At 37.5% G+C, this 25,979-nt stretch overlaps 1 protein-coding gene and 1 pseudogene across 6 annotated transcripts in view; both read left to right on the top strand.

The window, feature by feature from the left end:
• The window catches only part of AP3B1 (adaptor related protein complex 3 subunit beta 1), a 276,078-nt gene that overhangs the window by 136,706 nt on the left and 113,393 nt on the right, over positions 1–25,979 (top strand). For all 6 annotated transcript variants that reach the window (XR_009539505.1, XR_009539506.1, XM_060143161.1 and 3 more), the window contains exon 15: positions 13,539–13,715. Coding sequence is in view for 4 of the 6 variants with exons in the window: in XM_060143161.1 (XP_059999144.1) it covers positions 13,539–13,715 (177 nt within the window). In the remaining 2 variants the exon portion in view is untranslated. The remainder of the gene's footprint in view (positions 1–13,538; positions 13,716–25,979) is intronic.
• LOC132518119 (52 kDa repressor of the inhibitor of the protein kinase-like) lies at positions 3,666–5,895 on the top strand (annotated as a pseudogene).

The raw sequence follows: 25,979 nt of genomic DNA, 5'->3' as shown, positions 1-25,979 counted from the left end.
AGGAAGGGAAGTTCTTCCTTACAATGCAAAAACAACTAATAATTATAGAAGAACAAAGGATGGAATTAGAGGGCTTCCCTGGTGGCGCAGTGGTTGAGAGTCTGCCTGCTGATGCAGGGGACACGGGTTCGTGCCCCGGTCCGGGAGGATACCACATGCTGCAGAGCGGCTGGGCCCGTGAGCCATGGCCGCTGGGCCTGCACGTCCGGAGCCTGTGCTCCACAACGGGAGAGGCCACAGCAGCGAGAGGCCCGCGTACCGAAAAATTTAAAAAAAAAAAAAAAAAAAATGGAATTAGAATAGCCATCACAACAGTAATTGATTCACGCGAGAATCATTAACAAATGCTGAAAACTAGGGGGTGAAAACTTGAGTAGTAAGAGGATATTTGCATAGTTTCAAGGTATAAATAACCTCATAAGTTATTCTTAATTTGAAAGGGCAAATTATTGACTTTTGACCTTACAATGGAGAAGCCTAGCAGACACTACCTGAACCAAATGAACATTGTTATCATTGCCAGAAATGGGATTATGTACCTTCTGGTAAGATACACCGAATAGAACTCAGCATCAAGTCTGTTGAATTCCTGCCAAAAGTGAATAACTTGAATCTAATCATGAGACAAAACCAAATGAGGGTATTCTACAAAGTAATTGTCTTACAGTCTTTAAAAATGCTAATATCATAAAATGGAAAGAAAAACTCAGGAGTTTTGCAGGTTAAAAGAGATTAGAAGGATATGACAACTCTATGTAACATAATTTTGGATTTTCTTTTGCTATAAAGGATTTTATAGGGATAATTGGAAAAATCTCAATAAAATCTTTAGAATAGTTAATAGTATCGGTTCAGTGTTCAGTTTCCTGGTTTTTAAATAATTCTACTGTGTTCATTATATAAGAGCATTCCTTTTTTTAGGAAGTTTACACTGAAGTATTTCAGAGTATTAGGGCATATCTACAACTTTGAGTGATTTGGAAACCAAAATATGTTTGTATATGTAGAAAGCTAGAGCAAATGTAGTAAAATGTTGACATTTGGGAAATGTGGGTGAAGGGTATTCAGAAATTCCTTTTATTCTTCTTGTAAGTTTTCTATACATCTGAAGTTGTTTAAAAATTAAATTAAATTTAAAAATAAATATTAATTTTTGTTCTGTCACATTACATGTCCTTACATTAATATCGCTATACTTCACTTTGCCCATCACTTTGCCCACCAATATAAAATGGTGAGGGTAAAAGAACCTATGTTATTGAAAGTATTGTGTTAGTTAAGAAATATAAAGCTCTTAGAACATTGCCTGGCACACAGCACCGTGTGTTAGCTGTTATTGTTATTTGTGTCCTATTTCATTCTCTTCTTCCTTTAGAACTAAAGTTTTTGGAAGAATTACCTGAAAAGAATTTTATTTCCTTACCTTCAACTCGTCAACCCATCACAGTCTGATTTTTTTTTTTAAACATCTTTATTGGGGTATAATTGCTTTACCACAGTCTGATTTTGACACTCCACTACTTCTCCTTTTGCAAGGTCATTGACTATCTCCTTTTATTAAATCCAGTGGATAATTTGCTGTCCACATCTTTCTTGATCTTTCATTAGCATTTGATTTCGCTGACCACTGCTTCCCTTTTGAGACATTCTCTCCATTGCTTCTGTCTGGTTTTTCTTCAAACTCTTCTCCATTGTGTTTGTCTTTTGCTCTGCCTGTCCCTTGAATGTTGGTTAGTTTGACAGCTAATGTTCCTAACTAGAGGGGTTGTAGTTTAAGGAGGGGGCAGTATATTACAGCCAGCCCTCATATTCGTAAGTTTTGCATCCACAGACTCAACCAACCGGGGGTGGAAATTTTGATCCAGGTTGGTTGAATCTGCATATGCAAAACCTGCGACTGTATGTTTTTTGGGAAAAAAAAAAATCTGCATGTAAGTGGACCCATGCAGCTCAAACCCGTGTTGTGCAAGGGTCACCCTTCTTCCTTGTTTGAAGATGGGGTAATCTATACTCAGAGTCTGTTCAGAGGGATCATATTTGTATAGTTAAAGGTAATAGATGGCTAGGTTTGGAGCGTACTAGTCAGGACCAATTTTTAATCTCTCTAGTGGCAAAGTTTTCTTTCCTTCAGAGTGTTATTAAAGCTTGCAGGGCAGTTACACATTTATCTTAAAGCTAAGAATAATACTCACAGGGTCACTTAGCATCTGATCTTCTACCACATTCTCACCACTGTTCTTTGTCTTCATATCTACTGTTATTGTTGATTAATCATCAAAGTCAGGACTTATTACAAAAACTGTGTATGAGAGGCTAAGAGAGTGGATTTGAAAACCAGATGAGTTGTGTTCAAATTTAGTCTCTGCCTTTTACTAGCTTTGTGATCTTAAGCAATACTTGACTTCTCCCTGCTCTAGTTTTCTTCTCTGTAAAATGGGAACCGTAGTACTAATAACTATAGATCTGTTGCGAGGAATAAATGAGTAACATATTTGAAACACTTAAAACAGAGCTTTGTGTAAGCTGTAATTATGTCGTGGCTATATTTAAAGTTTTTGAGGAAGACGGACTTAATGATAAGGTTTGAATTTAGTAAGCATCCTTGTTGCTTCAATTCTATTTTACTAATTTATTTAACATAACTCCTGTAGTGCTAATCATATGCCAGGCACTATTCTAAGCACCTTAAAAATATAAATCATTAATTTTAATAACAACTCTGAAAGGTACGTTCTATTCTGTATATTTTACATAAAAGAAAATTGAGGCACAGAGAGGTTAAGTAACTTGCCTAAGGTCACATAGCTAGTAGGTCTGCTTTCTTAACCAATACATCATGCTGTATCTGTTTTCCATTTCTAGTCTCTCTTTTTTGTATTCAATTCACTTGCCTACTCACTGACCTGGCCAGGACTTTATTGTTGTTTCCTTTTGATTCCCCTAAATCATTGAGAAATTAGGCATTAGATTAGTCCATATTTGCCCATACGTGGAACAAATGTTTGACATTATTTGTCAGTGATCTATTGATGGGAGATAGGAGGGTAAAATCTTTTCCTCAAGTCTACTGAGATAGACATCCAGCGTCCCTGTGTACCAAGCATCAAATTTCAGTAGTATTTTTAATCATTGTAACAATCACAAATACTCCTACAGGTATTTAGATACCTTTTAGACAAGTGTTACATCATCTAGTAAGAACCACTTTTCTAAGCAAGAACTAATGAACCACAGCAGTGAACTCTAGTTTGGGGAAATCAAAGAATAGAGATACACAAATATATGTATATATTTATACACATAATTAGAATGTATAAAGATAGACTAGGAATGTCTAACAAAAGTGCTGAGAACTCTTGAAAAAGAAGGGCCACAATATAAGGGAAATTCTAATAATCTGGAACTAAAAATATTGAACAATCTTAGAAAATCTAGGGGTAGGGTGGGATTGGGGTGGAATAAATGTGTTTTGAAGGTCTCATGGGAGGAAGAGAGGGGAGAGAAGTGAAATTATTTTCATATTCTCATCTTGTGTTTAAAAAGTAGTAAGGTGCCCCCCCACCTCCTGCCACACCGGCCTGTCTCCCCTCCCCATCCCCGACGGGCAGGCGGGCTGCCTGAGGAAGGGGGAGGGGAGGGCTGGGCCGGCCAGCGGGCAGACAAGGATGCGGAGTTTCTGCATGGCCCCCAGCTGCACGTGGAAGAGCACGCAGTCGGACCTGGCCTTTTTCAGGTTCCCGCGGGATCCAGCCAGATGCTAGAAGTTAGTGGAGAATTGTAGGAGAGCCGACTTAGAAGTTAAAACGCCTGATCAACTAATTTAACATTACCGATTGTGTGCCAAACACTTTGAGACTTATATGATCCGTAGAACTAGTCCTTACAGGGCAGTTCTTCGAGATAATGCAATACCAACAATATTTGATCTTACCAACCATTTGAATAATCCACACAGACACAGAAAAAACGAATAAAAGAATTGAGTGAAGATGAAATCAGAACACTGAAACAGAAGAAAATTGATGAAACTTTTGAACAGGAACCAAAACATAAGGAAATAAACAACAGCAATGCTCAGGACCCCAGTGCAGAAGAAGGGGGTGAAGAGCAGGATGAAGACATTTTACCTTTAACCCTTGAAGAGAAGGAAAACAAAGAATACTTAAAATCTTTATTTGAAATTTTAATTCTTATGGGGAAACAGAACATACCTCTGGATGGACATGAAGCTGATGAAATCCCAGAAGGTCTCTTTATTCCTGATAACCTTCAGGCACTGCTGGAGTGCCGGATCAGTTCTGGTGAAGAGGTTCTGAGAAAGCGCTTTGAGACAATGGCAGTTAACACATTGTTCTGTTTGAAAACACAGCAAAAACAGATGCTAGAGATCTGTGAGAGCTGCATTCGGGAAGAAACCCTCAGGGAAGTGAGACTCTCACTTCTTTTCCATCGTCACTGATGATGTGGTGGACATAGCAGAGGAAGAGCACCTGCCTGTGTTGGTGAGGTTTGTTGACGAAGCTCACAACCTGAGAGAGGAATTTGTGGGCTTCCTGCCTTATGAAGCCGATGCAGAAATTTTGGCTGTGAAATTTCACACTACGATAACTGAGAAGTGGGGATTAAACGTGGAGTACTGTCGTGGCCAGGCTTACATTGTGTCCAGTGGATTTTCTTCCAAAGTGTAAGTTGTTGCTTCTAGACTTTTAGAGAAATATCCCCAAGCTATCTACACACTCTGCTCTTCCTGTGCCTTAAATATGTCGTTGGCAAAATCAGTGCCTGTTACGGGAGTGTCTGTCGCATTAGGAACAATTGAGGAAGTTTGTTCTTTTTTCCATCAGTCACCACAACTGCTTTTAGAGCTTTACAATGTAATTTCTGTCCTCTTTCAGAACAGTGAAGAAAGGGGCAAAGAACTGAAGGAAATTTGCTATTTTCAGTGGACAGGCAGGCATGATGCGTTTGGAATCTTAGTGGACCTCCTACCAGCACTTGTTTCGTGTTTAGATGGTATAATTAGTGACACAAATGTTAGATGGAATAACTGTATAGCTGGCCAAGCGTTTGTACTCTGTAGTGTGGTAACAGATTTTGATTTCATTGTTACCATTGTTGTTCTTAAAAATGTTCTATCTTTTACAAGAGCCTTTGGGAAAAATCTTCAGGGGCAAACCTCTGATGCCTTCTTTGCAGCCAGTAGTTTGACTGCAGTGCTGCATTCACTAAATGAAGTGGTGGAAAATATCGAAGTTTATCATGAATTTTAGTTCGAGGAAGCCACAAATTTGGCAACCAAACTTGATATTCAGATGAAACTCCCAGGGAAATTTCGCAGAGCTCAGTACAGTAACCTGAAATCTCAGCTAACCTCTGCGAGTTACTATAAACTCTTAAGTGTTCCAACAGTGAAACACATTATTCAGGAACTGAAAGATATATTCTCAGAACAGCACCTCAAAGCTCTTAAATGCTTATCTCTGGTACCCTCTGTCATGGGACAGCTCAAATTCAATACATCAGAGGAGCATGATGCATTGTTGGAGAATCAAGTGGAAACACAGAGGGAAACATATAGAACTTCCATCCACTATTTATGAAGCCCTTCATCTGCCAGACATCGAGTTTTTCCCTAATGTTTATGCATTGCTGAAGGTCCTACGTATTCTTCCTGTGACAAAGGTTGAGAATGAATGCTATGAAAATGGGCGAAATCATCTCAAAGCATACCTGAGGAACACTTTGACAGACCAAAGGTCAAGTAACTTGGCTTTGCTTAACATAAATTTTGATATAAAACACCATTTGGATTTAATGGTGGATACATATATCAAACTCTATACAAGTAAGTCAGAGCTCCCTACAGATAATTCAGAAACCATTGAAAATACCTAAGAGACTTTTAAAATAGGCTTTCTCTTATATTTGATAGTTGAAAAAATCTGTCAGAAATTTGAAAATATCTTACAGAAAAGTTGTAAGGTGTACGTAGGCCACTTAATCACTGAATATCTTGATCTGTAGGCCTCCCATTGAGTACATTAGTCATTGATAATCCGCCTGTTTAAATGGCCCGTTTGAACTCCCATGCTTTGGAGACCTAACTGTTCTTCCAGAAGATAGCATTGAAAGTACCACGTTACACTCTGTGTGATCTCTGCTAATGGCACTTTGGAATTGTATTAGTTAAGTCATTTTAGACATAATATTTATCGCTGTGGATCCAGTTGTCAGGGATTGAGTTATCAGTTCTTTGAAGAAATAAATTTTGAGGAGGTATGGGAGGAAGGAATACATTTTATAAAATGTTACAATGAACCTCATGACTGACCTTTGAATCTAGGTAGGAGTTTTAAGTATGCTGTTAAAAATCCGTAAGGGACAGTTAAGAAAATTATCAGACTGTAAGAGAAATGTGTGAGCTCGCCAAACAAGAATTTCAGTGTAGATTCTGTCTTTATCAAATGAAGTTAAAGGAACAAATTATAGTTAAAGTTTGAATGGAAGAGCCTGCCATTGTTGTTCCACATCTGGTTGTTGCTGTTTGCGTTCTATTCCTTTATTGAGCCTACATCCTCATAAGCTTTTTGAACACTTCTGTTTCATGAGCAAGACAGGATCAGAGGCCATGGATACTGACAACCAATTTGTTTGTTTTCTTGGTTTTTTTCCAAGACTGTATCTACTGCCTCATCTTGATTTACAAGCAAAACCTAGAAAAACTACAAAAATAAGTGTTTTGTAGTTTATCTAGGAATAATGCAGAAAATATTGCTGTTATTTTTGGTGAAGAAAATCAATTTTGTATAGTTTATTTCAACCTAAATAAAATGTGAATTTTGTTTAAAAAATAGGTGAAAATAGCTTAACTTAGGGTGAAAACAGTGGGTTTTGATAGGGAAAACAGTTAATTCCTTGTGTATAAAGAATGATGGAGAAATGTGTGTCTGGTTATGAGAAAGAAATAGGAATGTGGAGTTCTGTATTCCCCATCATCTTGTGCAGAATTTAGTTAAAACTTGTGCTTTTAAGCTTGTTCTGCTCTTGTTAGAAAGGAAGACGCAAAGGCAAGGGAGTGTTAGGGCTTTCAGGAGAATGCAGCTGCTTATACATGAAACCTGTGGCAGCATATAAGACCCATATCAAGCAAACCACAGACTTTCTTGGAAGAAGAATTTGTTGTATTTGATTATGTCCCTGTATGGGGCTCAGGAAAATGTTTGATTGCATCGACTTTCTCTACGGCAGTTGTTGGAATATTAGCCAAGTACATACTTTCTCACAAATCTATATAGCAAAGCTTGTTTTTCTGTTTTTGTCAGATAGAAGATAACTATTAGTGGAATACAAAATATGGTGGGAATTCCAAATTCACAAAAGGAAAAAAGAAAAGCAAAATGTAAAGTAAATAATAAATTTTTAAAAATTAAAATGGAACAGTTAAAATCAAGAAGTAAGATGGAAGAGTAAAAATCAAATACATCCTACTCTGAATATGAATGGATTGCATTCTCTCATTAGAAGACAGACTTTCAAATTGGAATGAAAAACAAAAGCCAGATTGAGGCCATTTATAATTAAAACACCATAATCAAAGTGATAAAGGTTGAAAGTAAGAAAGTAGGGAAAAAGACATTAAGTGAATACCAACAAGAATTTAAAATTAATTAAAGTCTTTTAACAGGATAAAATGGAACATTATAAAATGAAAAAAAAAAGGCCCAATTTACAAAGAAATTAAGAAACATAAACCTATGTGCATAAAAAATATGGCAACCAAATAAATATGTAAATGAAAAATCTATTGGAAATGCAAGGAGAAATAGATAAAATACAATTTTGGTGGGTGACTTTAATATGCTTGTCTCGAATTAGATATACCTCACAGATTTTTAAGTAAGATGTAGATGTAAGGACATAGAGACATTAAATAACAGAATCAATACTTGATATAGTAAATATAGCTAAAATCTTATATCTCTTGAACAGATAATACCCACTTTTATGGATGTATCCATAGAACATTTACAAAAAATCATTTACTTAGACATAAAGTAAACTTAAAGCTTTTATATTTTTTAACCCTAAGCAATAACATAAGAATTAAATATTTTATAATGGTACCAGAGCAGTTGTGAAGCAAGAAATACACTTTTTTTTTTTTTGCGGTACATAGGCCTCTCACTGTTGTGGCCTCTCCCGTTGCGGAGCACGGGCACCAGACGCGCAGGCTCAGTGGCCATGGCTCACGGGCCTAGCTGCTCCGCGGCATGTGGGATCTTCCCAGACCGGGGCATGAACCCGTGTCCCTTGCATCGGCAGGCGGACTCTCAACCACTGCGCCACCAGGGAAGCCCAGAAATACACTTTTAAATTAAAGTTTAAAGAAAAAAAATACAGGCTTTCCAAAAAGCACAGAAAAAGAAAATACTTTATTTCAAAATGTGTGGGGCATGGCTAAAGCTATAACTGTCACCATTTTTAAAGTAAATAGACCAAAAATAAGAGAATTTGATATTTGTCCTGAGACATTTGAAAAATAACAGTGAAAGAAAGCATAGAAACCTAAGAGGGATCAGAGATGATTGTGTAAAATGGAATCCCAAATAAAGATAGTTGAAATTGATAAGTACATCTTAAATGTGGTCCTTTGGAAAGACAATAAAGTAGAAAACCCCTCCTGATTCTGATAAGGTGGAGAGAAGGCAAAAGTAGACAAATTGGGACTGTGACATAGAAGAGATTAAAATAATTATAAGAAAAACTATATGCAGATCTATAGCAAAAAACCCCGAACTTTTGGAGAATGAAAAGGTGATGAGTTTTTACCGTTAACATACCTCAGGAAGCTGAAGTGCTTGAAGTGGGACAAGGAAGAAAGAAGCAAGGTGGTTTGTGAGGCACAACCCTAAAAATGGCCAGGGATTGGCGGCACAAGTTACTCCAGAAGAATGTGGTGAGGGGGGTAGCCAACAACAGCTTCAAATCAGAAGTGAATGCCCAGAATCTCTGCTCCAGTCAAGAGACCTATTCACAGAACAATGGCCATGTGGGAAAGAAAGTGGGCTTTATTAATCTGACCAAGCACTTGAGGACCTTTAAATGTGGGCACGTGATTCTAACATTAAGCCTGAGAGCCTTAAATGAGACCTCTTTCTTACTGAATCTCTGCCTATTTGACCTAAATCCTAGACCCCCTGGATTTTAGAAAGAGCCAATCTGACCAGTGTCAGAGGACAAGAGGACACTATTGAGCATGTTTTCCCTCAGTACCTAAGCCACTTTATCAGGATGAAATCCTGGGCTCATGTACCCTCTGAGAGGAGGAGGAACCGAGGTGACAGCTAGACCTCTTCCCACCGTGACCACCTTACTTATCCATAAAACCAGAGGTAAAAGGAAGTGGGAAAATGCCCCATGTTCATAAGTGTGGGAATAGTCAAGAAGATGGCCTAGATCTGCCCTGAAAAAAAAGGCTCGCTCTGGGGAAGCTGCAGGAGGCCTTAAGGGAGCCGTTGCACAGTGTGGCAAAAGAACAGGTGCAAAGGAATAAACTTTCATTTGATTAATGAGTAAATGAAGCTCATTGATGTGAAATCGTTTGTCTCCATGATATATGTGATCAGTCAGGAGCCAGAACCAGTCTTCTTGCCTTGCTGACCAGTATTCTTCCTAGAATATAGCGCACTCATTGTCTCTGCCCAGTGCCCATGGCAAACTCTGGATCTAGACTTGGAGTTCCAGTCCTAGTTGCATCACTGACAAGCTGTGAGATGTTGGGCAAGTTTCTTATTTTGTTTGTGCCCCAGTTTCCTCATATATCAAGTGGGGATAATGGTAGAGTCTACTTCATAGGGATTTTGTGATAACTGACTGAGAAAACAGGTAAGGTACTTAAAAACAATGCCTGTAAAACATGGTGGGAACTCATTAGATGTTAGCTATGTAATTTTTTAAAAAAGAGAACACAGATTTTATTGTATTCAAGACGTTGATTCCATTTGTTATGTAAGCGGCATAGTTGAAAATCTGAAAACTAAAATTTAAATTAATTCTGTATTTAAAATTCATTTATATTGAATAATTTATGTTGATAAGGCACTCAACTGCCCTGATTGTGAATATTTTATCCTTTGGAGTATCCTTCATTTGTAGTAAATACTACTTTGGGAGCAAAGTTCTTCCAGAATAAAATGCACACTACCTGAGGATTGTTCTAAGAGGATTTCACATAATCTTTAATGGGACAGGTGAGGTTTCACATTATAAAAGAAGAGTTGAAAGATGTTATTTGGTAGACTACTGAGCGATACTGAAGTAGCGCCTTAGCCTTATGTCCTCTGTGCCCAGCTACCTCATGAGCGCCTGCCATTTCACAAGTTAACTACACTTGCCCTGCCATCCCCACTTAATCCACACTCAGGTTTTCATGCATATTGAGTCCACATGCAGAATATTGGGTCTGATGTGCTGTTTGCATGCAGTTTGTTTAGATGTCTACTGATTTTGCCTTTGACAAATTTAAATAAATAAAATCGATGTTTTTGCAGGATTTACTTTACACTGTTGCATTGTGCAGTGAGCTGGTATTGTAACACAATAGCTTTTAAATTGAACTGCTTACAGAGTGATCTGTAAAATCTTTCTAGATGTCTTTCTATAACTGTTGTGGTCAGCTAGCAAACATTATTTGTTTTTGCAGGCAAGTTAATGGGTTAAAATGGCAGTGGAAACTGCCTTCTGGTAGAAGGTTTAAAAAGTGCACTTAACCACTTGCTCAGGGCATTTAGAATAAAGAATCAGGCAAAGTCATTTACAATCCAGTTTGTCTTCAAAAATATTGAAAAAAAAGGTTCATAATGAAAGTATTATATGCATACATGTGTGTTATTAGTTTGGCCTTAGTTCCGTGTTCCTATTTGTTCTGTTTGAAAAGACCGTGAAGGACAAAAAGCGACTAATTTTCTTATTGCTCTTTTTTCAGTTGCTTCAAATCCTTGAAAATAGTGGCCACGGATTCATAGTATCAGTGGTGTACAAATAAGAGTCTTATAACTTAATTGGGAGAGAAAGGCAGGGCTGAAATTTGAAAATCTTATTCTGATTCCAGCCAAATGCACAAAAACATTGGGTTTGTCAGTTTTCTAAGCTTTCTAATGTCATCATGGAAAGATTGGTATTAGTATATTTATAGTGATATTATTTCCTGTTGTGAAGAAGTTTTCTTTGTGTGTGTATGTGTGTGTGTGTGTGTGTTTTATTGGTTGTGTCAGGTCTTAGTTGCGGCAGGCGGGCTCCTTAGTTGCGGCTCGTGGGCTTCTTAGTTGCGGCAGGCAGGCTCCTTAGTTGCCATTTTCTATGTTTTTAAAATAGAAATTTTATTACTTAGTACTAGACTCTCTGAATATGATCCTGGCCCCGCCCACCCACCCCCCTCACCTAGAGATTTTCATTGTGAGCTTTAGAACTTACTGATTTTTAATTTTTTAAAGAGTTATATTTTAAATGTATGACTTATGAATGTTTAGAGTATTTAAATATTATTATTTTAATCTTGATATATTAATGAATAGGAATATAAATAATCTCTTAGACCTTTATGGGGTTGTCTTTTTAATTGCAAAGAAGTAAATAAATAAATAAGTGTATAACCAGAGGAAAATTACTTAAAGTGGGGTAACAGATGTGATATGTCATAGAAATCTAATTTTTATACTGGTAATTTATAATAAAATATTTAAGAAAAATAAATCTAGCATAACTGAAATCTGAAGTTGCCCATATATTCTTATTTAGACATACCTTTCATTATGGCAGGCAACTTGAATTGCTTCGTACTGGAAAATTTAATGTACCACTCAATTATTGTTCTTTAGCCCAATTTAAAATAATAGATTGGGAGTAAAGTCTTAATGCAGTGTAACCTTCGGAACATTAGAAATAGCCTCTTTCTTTCCAGAAATCGGTATACAGTAAGGATATCAGTCTTATCATACTACGTGAATAGATCTGTAATAGCATTTAGTATTTTACTCAATACTTATAGTTAGTACTTACACTTATTATGTAAGCATACTGATTTCTTCTCTCTTACTAAACTTATTCTAATATTAATTTAAAGATGATACTGTTATCACATTATTTGAAAATGTATACTTTAAAGTTTTCTGATGACCTCATTCGCCTTCTGGTGAAAGACTTAGCGGTGTCTTAATAATTTTATGTTATTTCTTGAAATGGGTGTTTTGAAGGAATTCAAGGTGGTATATATTGTGATAAAATTCTAGCTGTGCAAAGGTCCTCATTCTCACTTTCTTCCTTAACAGTCTTACTGTGTACAGCTGTGAAACTATAATGAAAACATTAGGACTTTATTTGGGGCATTAGAAAAGGACTTCATAAAGAGTCTTATCTCTTCTTGTGATGCTACCTCTTAATGATAGCCATTGGCTTTTTCATTTATTATTAAAAGCAAATTTTCTATACTAGGTGAAAATGTTCACAGAAACTAATTTACATACCCCTTCAAATTCCTTTTGAAGGATATTGAAAGGGGGAGGATACAAATAAACAAATAGTAATAAAACTAATTTGCATGCTCTAAATAAAATGTTAGTCTTAATGGTGCTGGTGGAAGGTTTCCAATTTGTAACAGAGCATTTATTTTTAAGAAACAAATTATATGGAAATGTAGATAATTGAAAATATATATAATGCCAAAAATGCAGTATTGGACAAATTTATCTTATTCCCATTTCTATTGTTGATGACCAAATAATAGACCAGCATTCATGATTTTATAAGTAGGCCTTGATGATTTTGTCAGTTTTATTTATTTCCAGTGCTGCAGATATAGATACATAGAGGGCAATAACGGTTTTGATTTGGAATCATAGTCTTTAATGGGTCTATTCCTTTTTCTGTATTGTCCATAGATTCTCAAAACGTGGTTTGCAGACCACCTGTCTCCGGAATCATCTGTAATGCTTCATGAAGCATGGATTCCTGGACCCCATCACAGAACTACTGTCTTAGAACTGTTACCAAAACCCTACAGTTTTATTCATAACCCTAGATGATTTTTATATAGGCATCGAGGTTTGTGAATGCGCTAGAGCAGAGGTCGGCGAACTTTTTCTGTAAATTGCTAGATAAGTAAATATTTTCAGCCTTACGGTCTTTGTTGCAACTACTCTTCTGCTATTATAGCACAGAAGCAGCAACAATGATAAATAAATGGGCACGGCCAGACAGATTTAGCCCAAGAATTGGTGGATCACTGTTAGAATCAAGATTCTAGACCAGTGGTTTTTCCTTTATGAATCTTTTCTTAAGCATTATCTCTGAAATCAGTTTTAATCAGAATTTCTGGTAACTGAAGAAAATTCATAAATACAGGAGGACTTCCTGGATATATGTTAAATAAATTAATAGATGATAAAACCTTTATAATATTTAAAGCCTTTTCTATGTTAATATTAAGGAGAGTATGATTATATTATTTGTAATATTTGTATATAATCTGCTTCTAATATTAGGTTCCTGTGGCTAGAGCAAGTATTCTTTGGCTAATTGGAGAAAACTGTGAACGAGTTCCTAAAATTGCCCCTGATGTTTTGAGGAAGACGGCTAAAAGCTTCACTGGTGAAGATGATCTGGTAAAGCTGCAGATTTTGAATCTTGGAGCAAAACTGTATTTAACCAACTCCAAACAGGTAACAGACTAATCCTTAGTCTACCTATGTGAAATCTACTTTCCTCTTTGCTCTGATACATTAGTCTGTCCGTTCAACAATTACCAGGTGTCTATTTCTTTTAAGGTTTGACTTTAGATGGTAGTGGTATAAAGAGATGAAATTCCGGTCTAGTAGAGGAGAAAAACATAAAAAAATGAAATAGTATGTGGTAAGTGCTATAATAGAAGTATTGTGATACAGTGGAACTCCAGAGGAGAAAGTTATTGAAAGTCTGAAATAGAAGGAGAGAGGTCAAAGTTTCATAAAGGATAAGACTCTTGACTAAGGGCTTGTGAGGAGTAGTTTACCATACAGAATAAGGAAAGAGGAGAGCAGGGGGTCAGAGTCATGAAACAGCTTGTTGCTTTCAGGAAACTTAAAGCTGAGTTTGGAAAGGTAGGCAAGGGCAAGACTTGGAGTGGCAAGTGCTATGGACTTTGTCCCCCATGTGAAGGGAAAGACGTTCAGTATTTTTTAGTTATTCTCATTTTTTAAAACAGCGTTATAGTCAGATTCGGGAAATGTTGAGATAAGGTCAAGTGAGTTCGGCACTGGTGGGCTCTGTGCCTCTCCAGAGGGGTGTGGTGTGTGACTAAGGAATGGCTTTAACCATCACAGCCGTCCTGCACATGTGGCCCAATGACTACGTGGAGCAGGAGCTCTCGGGGTGCTGGTTAATAAGGTAGCCTCTGGGCCTTGCCTCTGACCTAGAGGGAAACCGAAGTCTACACTTTGCTAAGCCCCACCTGGTGGTTCTGGTGCCCCCCCCCCAACATTTGAGACCCATTGACAAAGGAGTGCAGTTTTGGGAAGCGCTGACTAGCAAGGGCCCTTCCAGCTGGGAGAATATGTTGAGCTTGTACAGACATGGCCTGTGCTGTTCCCAGCAGTGCCCAGCCCAGCCAAAGTGGGAGCTGCGGCCTGTCTCTCCCACCCACCTGCAGGGTGTGTGCACTTTGGGGGAAGAAGCAGGCATTAAGAAACCAGAGTTAAAAAAAAAAAAAAAATGGTGTAATTGACCAGATTTTCTGTTTAGAATATTCATTTTTTAAATCAGTTGACTTTGAGGAACTGTTGGTAAGAGGAATAGCCTCTATGTATAAAATACATAGAATCACCACTATATATTGGGGTTGGCCAAAAAGTTCATTTGGGTTTTTCCATAAGATGTTGCAGAAAAACCTGAACAAACTTTTTGGCCAACCCAATATAAAATAGGGTCTTTCTCATTCTTCTTCCTTTGTCTGAATAGCTCTTCTCTACAGGTGGAGGGCTTAATCTGGTCAGTGAGACTGGAAAAGGATTCTTGCTCATTTACAGCTAGGACACTTAGTAGGCTTTATGCTCTGTGTCCTGTCTCTGTTTCTCCTTAATTTTTCTGACTGGGACTCTTACTTAGCCTCTGTGATTTCCCCCCTTCTATTTCCCTCTCTCTGTCTCTGTTCTTGTCCCCCTCCTTCTCTAAAACTCTCTCTACCTGGATATCTCTTTGATAGCCTTCACACACGCGTGCACCCCATCTACCGCAGTCTAATGTCTTTGTCATTCTCTCCCTCTTCCATCAGTGTTTGTGTCTCCTTTTTTGTATCTGCTGTGTATTTCTTTGTATGTGTGTCTCTCTCATTCGGCCTTCTTTCCCTACCCATAGATCACATTCTTTCTTCAGTAACCTGATATTGGCCATTCACAATTCTCAGGTTGACTCCTCAAATTCATATATTCATTCATATACTTTCGGATTGTCTTCATCCCTAATTGTGATGTGACTTGTATTATTATAGCTTTTGCTGATTGGTTGATTGGTGTACCAAACTTGTGAGCAAATAATTGCAAATATTTTGAGCATATTTCTATGATTTAGATTTTTTTTTTTACTTTCCGAAGTCTTTTATTTTTTCATTTTTTTTTTACATCTTTATTGGAGTATAATTGCTTTACAATAGTCTGTTAGTTTCTGCTTTATAACAAAGTGAATCAGTTATACATATATATATGTTCCCATACCTCTTCCCTCTTGCGTCTCCCTCCCTCCGACCCTCCCTATCCCACCCCTCTAGGTGGTCACAAAGCACCAAGCTGATCTCCCTGTGCTATGCAGCTGCTTCCCACTAGCTATCTATTTTACGTTTGGTAGTGTATATATGTCCATGCCACTCGCGCACTTTGTCACAGCTTACACTTCCCCCTCTGCATATCCTCAAGTCCATTCTTTAGTAGCTCTGTTGCTTTATTCCCATCTTGCCTCTAGGTTCTTCATGACATATTTTTTCTTAAATTCCATATATATGTGTTAGCATATGGTATTTGTCTTTCTCTTTCTGACTTACTTCACTCTGTATGACAGACTCTAGGTCCATCCACCTCATTACAAATAGCTCAATTTCGTTTCTTTTTATGGCTGAGTAATATTCCATTGTGTATATGTGCCACATCTTCTTTATCCATTCATCTGATGATGGACACTTAGGTTGTTTCCATCTCCTGGCTATTGTAAATAGAGCTGCAATGAACATTTTGGTACATGACTCTCTTTGAATTATGGTTTTCTCAGAGTATATGCCCAGTAGTGGGATTGCTGGGTCATATGGTAGTCCTATTTGTAGTCTTTTAAGGAACCTCCATACTGTTCTCCATAGTGGCTGTACCAATTCACATTCCCACCAGCAGTGCAAGAGTGTTCCCTTTTCTCCACACCCTCTCCAGCATTTATTGTTTCTAGATTTTTTGATGATGGCCATTCTGACTGGTGTGAGATGATATCTCATTGTAGTTTTGATTTGCATCTCTCTAATGATTAATGATGTTGAGCATTCTTTCATGTGTTTGTTGGCAGTCTGTATATCTTCTTTGGAGAAATGTCTATTTAGGTCTTCTGCCCATTTTTGGATTGGGTTTGTTTTTTTGTTATTGAGCTGCATGAGCTGCTTGTAAATTTTGGAGATTAATCCTTTGTCAGTTGCTTCATTTGCAAATATTTTCTTCCATTCTGAGGGTTTTCTTTTGGTCTTGTTTATGGTTTCCTTTGCTGTGCAAAAGCTTTGAAGTTTCATTAGGTCCCATTTGTTTATTTTTGTTTTTATTTCCATTTCTCTAGGAGGTGGGTCAAAAAGGATCTTGCTGTGATTTATGTCATAGAGTGTTCTGCCTATGTTTTCCTCTAAGAGTTTGATAGTGTCTGCCCTTACATTTAGGTCTTTAATCCATTTTGAGCTTATTTTTGTGTATGGTGTTAGGGAATGATCTAATCTCATACTTTCACATGTACCTGTCCAGTTTTCCCAGCACCACTTCTTGAAGAGGCTGTCCTTTCTCCACTGAGCATTCCTGCCTCCTTTATCAAAGATAAGGTGACCATATGTGTGTGGGTTTATCTCTGGGCTTTCTGTCCTGTTCCATTGATCTATATTTCTGTTTTTGTGCCAGTACCATACTGCCTTGATTACTGTAGCTTTGTAGTATAGTCTGAAGTCAAGGAGCCATATTCCTCCAGCTCCATTTTTCGTTCTCAAGATTGCTTTGGCTATTCGGAGTCTTTTGTGTTTTTATACATATTGTGAAATTTTTTGTTCTAGTTCTGTGAAAAATGCCAGTGGTAGTTTGATAGGGATTGCATTGGATCTGTAGATTGCTTTGGGTAGTAGAGTCATTTTCACAATGTTGATTCTTCTAATCCAAGAACATGGTATATCTCTCCATCTATTTGTATCATCTTTAATTTCTTTCATCAGTGTCTTATAATTTTCTGCATACAGGTCTTTTGTCTCCTTAGGTAGGTTTATTCCTGTATGTTTTATTCTTTTTGTTGCAGTGGTAAATGGGAGTGTTTTCTTGATTTCACTTTCAGATTTTTCATCATTAGTGTATAGGAATGCCAGAGATTTCTGTGCATTAATTTTGTATCCTGCTACCTTACCACATTCATTGATTAGCTCTAGTAGTTTTCTGGTAGCATCTTTAGGATTCTCTATGTATAGTATTATGTCATCTGCAAACAGTGACAGCTTTACTTCTTCTTTTCCGATTTGGATTCCTTTTATTTCCTTTTCTTCTCTGATTGCTGTGGCTAAAACTTCCAAAACTATGTTGAATAAGAGTGGTGAGAGTGGGCAACCTTGTCTTGTTCCTGATCTTAGTGGAAATGCTTTCAGTTTTTCGCCATTGAGGATGATGTTGGCTGTTTGTTTGTCATATATGGCCTTTATTATGTTGAGGAAAGTTCCCTCTATGCCTACTTCTGCAGGGTTTTTATCATAAATGGGTGTTGAATTTTGTTGAAAGCTTTCTCTGCATCTATTGAGATGATCATATGGTTTTTCCTCCTTCAGTTTGTTAATATGGTGCATCACATTGATTGATTTGCGTATATTGAAGAATCCTTGCACTCCTGGGATAAACCCCACTTGATCATGGTGTATGATCCTTTTAATGTTCTGTTGGACTCTGTTGGCTAGTATTTTGTTGAGGATTTTTGCATCTATGTTCATCAGTGATATTGGCCTGTAGTTTTCTTTCTTTGTGACATTCTTGTCTGATTTTGGTATCAGGGTGATGTTGGCCTCATAGAATGAGTTTGGGAGTGTTCCTCCCTCTGCTATATTTTGGAAGAGTTTGAGAAGGATAGGTGTTAGCTCTCCTCCAAATGTTTGATAGAATTCGCCTGTGAAGCCATCTGGTCCTGGGCTTTTGTTTGTTGGAAGATGTTTTTTTTTTTTTTTTTGGTGGTACGTGGACTTCTCACTGTTGTGGCCTCTCCCATTGCCGAGCACAGGCTCCAGACGTGCAGGCTCAGCGGCCATGGTTCACAGGCCGAGCCACTCTGTGGCATGTGGGATCCTCCCAGACTGGGGCATGAATCCGTGTCCCCTGCATCAGCAGGCAGACTCTCAACCACTGCACCACAAAGGAAGCCCTGTTGGAAGATTTTTAATCACAGTTTCAATTTCAGTGCTTGTGTTTGGTTTGTTCATATATTCCATTTCTTCCTGATTCAGTCTTGGTAGGTTGTGCATTTCTAAGAATTTGTCCATTTCTTCCAGGTTGTCCATTTTATTGGCATAGAGTTTCTTGTAGTAATCTCTCATGATCTAATTCTATTGATTTGAGTCTTCTCCCTTTTTTTCTTGATGAGTCTGGCTAATGGTTTAGCAATTTTGTTTATCTTCTCAAAGAACCAGCTTTTAGGTTTATTGATCTTTGCTGTCATTTCCTTCATTTCTTTTTCATTTATTTCTGTCCTGATCTTTATGATTTCTTTCCTTCTGCTAACTTTGGGGGTTTTTTGTTCTTCTTTCTCTAATTGCATTAGGTGCAAGGTTAGATTGTTTATTTGAGATGTTTCCTGTTTCTTAAAATAGGATTGTATTGCTATAAACTTCCCTCTTAGAACTGCTTTTGCTGCATCCCATAGGTTTTGGGTCGTCGTGTCTCCATTGTCATTTGTTTCTAGGTATTTTTGATTTCCTCTCTGATTTCTTCAGTGATCACTTCGTTATTAAGTAATGTATTGTTTAGCCTCCATGTGTTTGTATTTTTTACAGATCTTTTCCTGTAATTGATATCTAGTCTCATAGCGTTGTGGTCGGAAAAGATACTTGATACAATTTCAATTTTCTTAAATTTACCAAGGCTTGATTTGTGACCCAAGATATGACCTATCCTGGAGAATGTTCCATGAGCACTTGAGAAGAATGTGTATTCTGTTGTTTTTGGATAGAATGTCCTATAAATATTAATTAAGTCCATCTTGTTTAATGTATCATTTAAAGCTTGTGTTTTTTATTTATTTTCATTTTGGATGATCTGTCCATTGGTGAAAGTGGGTGTTAAAGTCCCCTACTATGAATGTGTTACTGTCGATTTCCCCTTTTATGGCTGTTAGTATTTGCCTTATGTTTTGAGGTGCTCCTATGTTGGGTGCATAAATATTTACAATTCTGTTTTTTGTTTGTTTTTTTTTTTTTTGCGGTACGCGGGCCTCTAACTGCTGTGGCCTCTCCCGTTGCGGAGCACAGGCTCCGGACACACAGGCTCAGCGGCCATGGCTCACGGGCCCAGCCGCTCCGCTGCATGTGGGATCCTCCCGGACCGGGGCACGAACCCGTGTCCCCTGCATCGGCAGGCAGACTCTCAACCACTGTGCCACCAGGGAAGCCCAATATTTACAATTCTTATATCTTCTTCTTGGATCGATCCCTTGATCATTATGTAATGTCCTTCTTTGTCTCTTCCAATAGTCTTTATTTTAAAGTCTATTTTGTCTGATATGAGAATTGCTACTTCAGCCTTCTTTTGGTTTCCATTTGCATGGAATATCTTTTTCCATCCCCTCACTTTCAGTCTCTATGTGTCTCTAGGTCTGAAGTGGGTCTCTTGTAGACAGCATATATATGGGTCTTGATTTTGTATCCATTCAGCCAGTCTGTGTCTTTCGGTGGGAGCATTTAATCCATTTACATTTAAGGTAATTATCGATATGTATGTTCCTATTCCCATTTTCTTAATTGTTTTGGGTTTGTTATTATAGGTCTTTTCCTTCTCTTGTGTTTCTTGCCTAGAGAAGATCCTTTAGCATTTGTTGTAAAGCTGGTTTGGTGGTGCTGAACTCTCTCAGCTTTTGCTTGTCTGTAAAGGTTTTAATTTCTCCATCAAATCTGGATGAGATCCTTGGTGGGTAGAGTAATCTTGGTTGTAGGTTTTTCTCCTTCATCACTTTAAATATGTCCTGCCAGTTCCTTCTGGCTTGCAGAGTTTCTGCTTAAAGATCAGCTGTTAACCTTATGGGGATTCCCTTGTGTGTTATTTGTTGTTTTTCCCATGCTGCTTTTAATATGTTTTCCTTGTAATTAATTTTGACAGTTTGATTAATATGTGTCTTGGCGTGTTTCTCCTTGGATTTATCCTGTATGGGACTCTCTGTGCTTCCTGGACTTGATTAACTATTTCCTTTCCCATATTAGGGTAGTTTTCAACTATAATCTGTTCAAATATTTTCTCAGTCGCTTTCTTTTTCTCTTCTTCTTCTGGAACCCCTATAATTCGAATGTTGGTGCATTTAATGTTGTCCCAGAAGTTTCTGAGACTGTCTTCAGTTCTTTTCATTCTTTTTTCTTTATTCTGCTCTTCAGTAGTTATTTCCACTATTTTATCTTCCAGGTCACTTATGCATTCTTATGATTTAGATTTTATCTTTACATTTTAAGTCAGTTTTTGAAAGGAATCAGTTAATCATTTCCAAGTGCCATGTAGATTAATTCATGCAATGAGTTATTTTTAAAAAACTGAGTAAAAGAGAGGAAACCTATGTTTGCTGTTGAGTTGCTTGTTTATTGATAAAAACACTGTTTTAGCCTGACACTCACTGTTTTTACTAAATTCATGTAGTACTATGAACGTCAACATAACACCTAGAATATTATGATTGTTATGACTCTATGATAACAATGGTTTGGCTACTCTAAGTGAGCTTATAGATTATCATAAAAGGAAAGTAATACAAATTAGTATGTTAATCCAGACTGAAGTAGATGTGTCTTACAAAACTAAATGAAGGTTCTTTCCTTGGCTTTCTTCTTTGTAGCTGTAAATAACCAATAATGGAATGTAGTACTGTGTGTTCAGAAATTTTAGAGTGTATTCCATATCTTTTTATTAAGTGAATCGGAAGATAACATAGATTGCACTCAGCTATTTTTTTTTCCTTGAATTCAGTTTTGGAACTCAGCTTCTGAAGTGTTGTATTGTGCATTTTAGAACGATACTTCAGGATAACCACATAGACTTGACCACCAGCTGGTGAAAATATAGTTATGTTTAGAAAAACAACTCATTGTTTTTAAATGATTAAATATAAAAATAGATGAACAAAGGTAACCTGTAGAGTTGTGTTCTGTTCTCCAGTTTCTCATTTCTCAAGAAAAGGAGTTTGAGAGAATTCATAAATAGAAATTAATGTCAAAGGATGATTTTTTTATGTACCATCAGCTTGACTGGGTTTTTTTTTTTTTTTTTTTTTTTTTTTTGGCGGTACGCGGGCCTCTCACTGCTGTGGCCTCTCCCATTGCGGAGTACAGGCTCCGGACGCACAGGCTCAGCGGCCATGGCTCACAGACTCAGCCGCTCCGCGGCATGTGGGATCCTCCCGGACCGGGGCACGAACCCGTGTCCCCTGCATCAGCAGGAGGACTCTCAACCACTGCTCCACCAGGGAAGCCCTTGACTGGGTTTTTAAGTTGTATGATTCATAATCCGTTGGATGTGAGATGAGAGTAAAATGATTGCTTTCACCTAAATGTAAAAAAAATTATTTTCTATATGTGTTTATTTTAACCATCTTTAACACTGAACTGGGAAGACCAAGCCACAGAGTTCAGGGAGTGGTTTGCCATGAAATCCCAACATTTATTTGTAGGTCTGTTTTCCCTGTGGCCTAGATCTCTCAGTGAGCATTTTCAGGTTTTTTATTGAAATATTTAGTTTTAGGGGATGGCTACATTGCTTTTTATAAGATTTGGCACATTGTATTCATTTGTATACCTAAGGAATAATTGAATAATAAGCTTCTTTAATATCGCAAATGTTTTTACCTGGTGTAAAGAAGAGTTTGAAACTTAGTTAACAGTTTGCTGTTGGTATGGTTGAGCAAACTCCTACTGGACAACTGTAAACTTGGGAAAAATACAAAAAGTAAATAACTGCCTAAAGTCTCAAAAGAGTAAATAAAAGTGGGAAGATTCTTAAGGGAAACGGATACTTAAAAGAAGAGAGTGGCACAGGGTGAATTTCCCCACTTTGATGGCTCTTATCCTGAGTTCAGGCTACAGTTGGCACTGTACACAGAAGCTGAAATCCCAGAAGGAAACCCAGAGTCCTTCTGGCCTGAGGAAGTAGAGGACAGAGTTTAAGAAAACTCCTGGGAATTCCCCGGCGGTCCAGTGGTTAGGACTCTGCTCTTTCACTGCTGAGGGCCCAGGTTCAATCCCTGGTCGGGGAACTAAGATCCCACAAGCCGCTTGGTGAGGCCAAAAAAGAAAACTACTACCAAAGATATTGAAAAGTTAAGGAAGAATTCTAGAAAGCAGTGGGCCAGTGTGGGGAGCCTCAAAATCTGTGAATACTTTTGCTCAGGTCTCTGGCTGACACCTGAACCACACATATGCATGGTGGATTCAGAACAGCACAGTTAATAATAAAGGAACTGAACTGGAATTTGAACAGCACTGAAACAGACAAAGTTTGTGCTTTGAACCCAACCTAGAGTATAGCAACATCCAGGGTCTCTACAATGTAACATTCATAATGTCCAAGATAAATCCAAAATTGCTCAGTATAAGAACTAGAACAGGGAATTATTGTTTAACAGGTATAGAATTTCAATTTGTGAAGATATAAAAATTTCTGGAGATTAATGGTGGTAATGGTTGCATAACACTGAACTACACACTTAAAAATGGTTGCAGTGGTAAGTTTTATGTTTATTTTTACCACAATAATGAAGAAGACCAGGAAAATGTGATCAGTTTAAAAACAAACAAACAAACAAACAAAAACCAGAAACCAACTTCTAGATGACCCAGATGTGGAAATTTGCAGGCAGAATTTTGAAGCCGCTTTTGTAAATGGTTGATGACATAGAGGAAAATGTATTCACAATAGATGAAAAGATAACTCTCAGCAGAGAAATAAAAACTATAAAAAATAATAAAATGGAAGTTGTAGAACTGAAAAATACAGTACCCAAAAAATCAACATTTTGTCTATCTTTAGCATTACATATTCTGTGATATTTTAATTTTTTTCAGTATGGAGATATAAAGCTGTTCATACAGTTTTTTAAAAACTGTTGCCTTATGATTAAGACTCTGTAGATGAACTTCTTCTGTAAGCTTCTTTAATTTTCTGATTTCGAGCTCTTTCAGATGGAAGTTTAGAAAGCAGTTTAACTGTATGTGATGCCTGCCATAGAACTATTTAATGTCAATTACTGGGAGGCAGGTGGTGATTCAGAGTACAGGCTCTAATGTTAGACTGTCTGACTTCAAATCATGTTTTGCCACTTACTAGCTACATGATTTTAGACAGATTATACAATACAACCTACCTAATCTAATTTCTAATCTGTAAAGTGGAAGTTATAATCATATAGTCAGTTATTTATAATGCAACATATATGTTCCTAAAAATCATTGTGCTTTACAGAAACGCACAATAACAACCACAGGGATTATTGCAAAAGTGAAACCAGAGACACAACACTCAAAAAATTCATTGGTGACACATAAAAAGAAAAAAAAAAGAACATTGAAAACAAGAGAATAGTTTTACACATGTTAAATGGTTAAGAAATACATAAATACTACAATGAATCTAGCTTTTTACTTTTAGAAAGACCTGACTTGTGGAAACGGGTGTTTTAAAGGTTGTACTTATGAGTTATGTCATGGAAGGAGGGTTAATTTGAATGTGGATGGAAAGTTGTACTGCCACATGTGGCTAAATGTAGCCCATAATACATGTGGTTATCTGAGATAGCTGTTTGAGGTGGGTATGTTTCTTTATTCCCGCACAGCCCAGTTCAGCTGGGTGCAGCTTTCTGCCTTTACCCGTTTTTTCTTACTGATGTAATCATGCCAAAGCAAACACAAAATTTACATTGTGCCCAAACTGGCCCTGCTGTGTCAACTGAATTAGAGCAAATCCTGCTTTTTCATAAACCTAGTTTACACTGTTAACCAACTGCTAGATTTTTCTTAGAGAATATGATTATTTACAGTCAGAAAACTAGTCTAGTTATTGAGAATCTCTATGCTCATTTTAAAAAAGCACTCCATTGGGGTTTATCAACCTGAGAAAAGGGTGCTGAAATTCCTCTTTTGTTGTTTATGAAGAAAAAAATTGTTTGATATGAATATCAAGAGTAAAAGCACTGGTAGAGTACTCTCACAAGTAGAGTAATTTCACTGTTATATGGGGGGAAAAGTTGAACAACATTGAAACCGGTTGAAGTTGCTAAAACTCTTCAGCTCTTAAGACATGGTATAAAAATTTAGCATGACTTCCTTGAAATAGTCTACTGAGGTCTGAGACAGAAAGCTATGATTTGATTCAACTGATTAATAGTAATTAAAAATTAATGAGTAAAGGGTACATCTGTTTCTAAACTTTCTCTAATAGTGTATCATCTTTTCAATGTAGTGATAAGTAATATAAGTTAATGTTTTACTTAGCTTATGTTTTTATTTTATTTTATTTATTTATTTATTTTTTTCTTTGCTGTACGCGGGCCTCTCACTGTTGTGGCCTCTCCCGCTGTGGAGCACAGGCTCTGGACGCGCAGGCCCAGCGGCCATGGCTCACGGGCCCAGCCGCTCCGCGGCATGTGGGATCTTCCCGGACCGGGGCACGAACCCGCGTCCCCTGCATCGGCAGGCGGACTCTCAATCAGTGCGCCACCAGGGAAGCCCTATTGCGGGTTCGTGCCCCGGTCCGGGAAGATCCCACATGCCGCGGAGCGGCTGGGCCCGTGAGCCATGGCCGCTGGGCCTGCGCGTCCAGAGCCTGTGCTCCACAGCGGGAGAGGCCACAACAGTGAGAGGCCCGCGTACAGCAAAGAAAAAAATAAATATATATATTGCAAACTTATAGAATAGTATAAAATAGCATAAATACATATACAGGCATACCTCACTTTATAGTGCTTTACAAATATTGTGTTTTTTACAGATTGAAGGTTTGCGGCTACCTTGTGTCGAGCAAGTCTGCTGGCACCATTTTTCCAACAGCACTTGCTCACTTCCTGTTTCTCTGTCACGTTTTGGTAATTCTTGCAATATTTTCAAACTACTTCTTTATTACTATATTCTGATCTGTGATCAGTGGTCTTTGATTCTACTACTAAGATTCACTGAAGGCTCAGATGATAGCATTTTTTAGCAATAAAGGATTCTTTTTGTTGTTTTGTTTTTTTTATTTTTTTATGTTAGTGAATTTTTAAAAATTGAAGTATAGTTGATTTACAATGTTGTGTTAGTCTCTGATGTACAGCAAAGTGATTCAGATATTTATATATACATATATATTCATTTTCAGATTATTTTCCATTATAGGTTATTACAAGATACTGAATATAGTTCTGTGTACTATATACAGTAGGACCTTGTTGTTTATCTATTTTATATATAGTAGTTTGTATCTACTAATCCCAATCTCCTAATTTATCCCCCCCACTCCCCACCCTTTCCTCCTCTT

This window comes from Lagenorhynchus albirostris, chromosome 3 (genome assembly GCF_949774975.1).
Source record: "Lagenorhynchus albirostris chromosome 3, mLagAlb1.1, whole genome shotgun sequence".
In the NCBI taxonomy this organism is placed as follows: domain Eukaryota; kingdom Metazoa; phylum Chordata; class Mammalia; order Artiodactyla; family Delphinidae; genus Lagenorhynchus; species Lagenorhynchus albirostris.
This window is presented reverse-complemented; position numbering and strand designations above follow the sequence as displayed.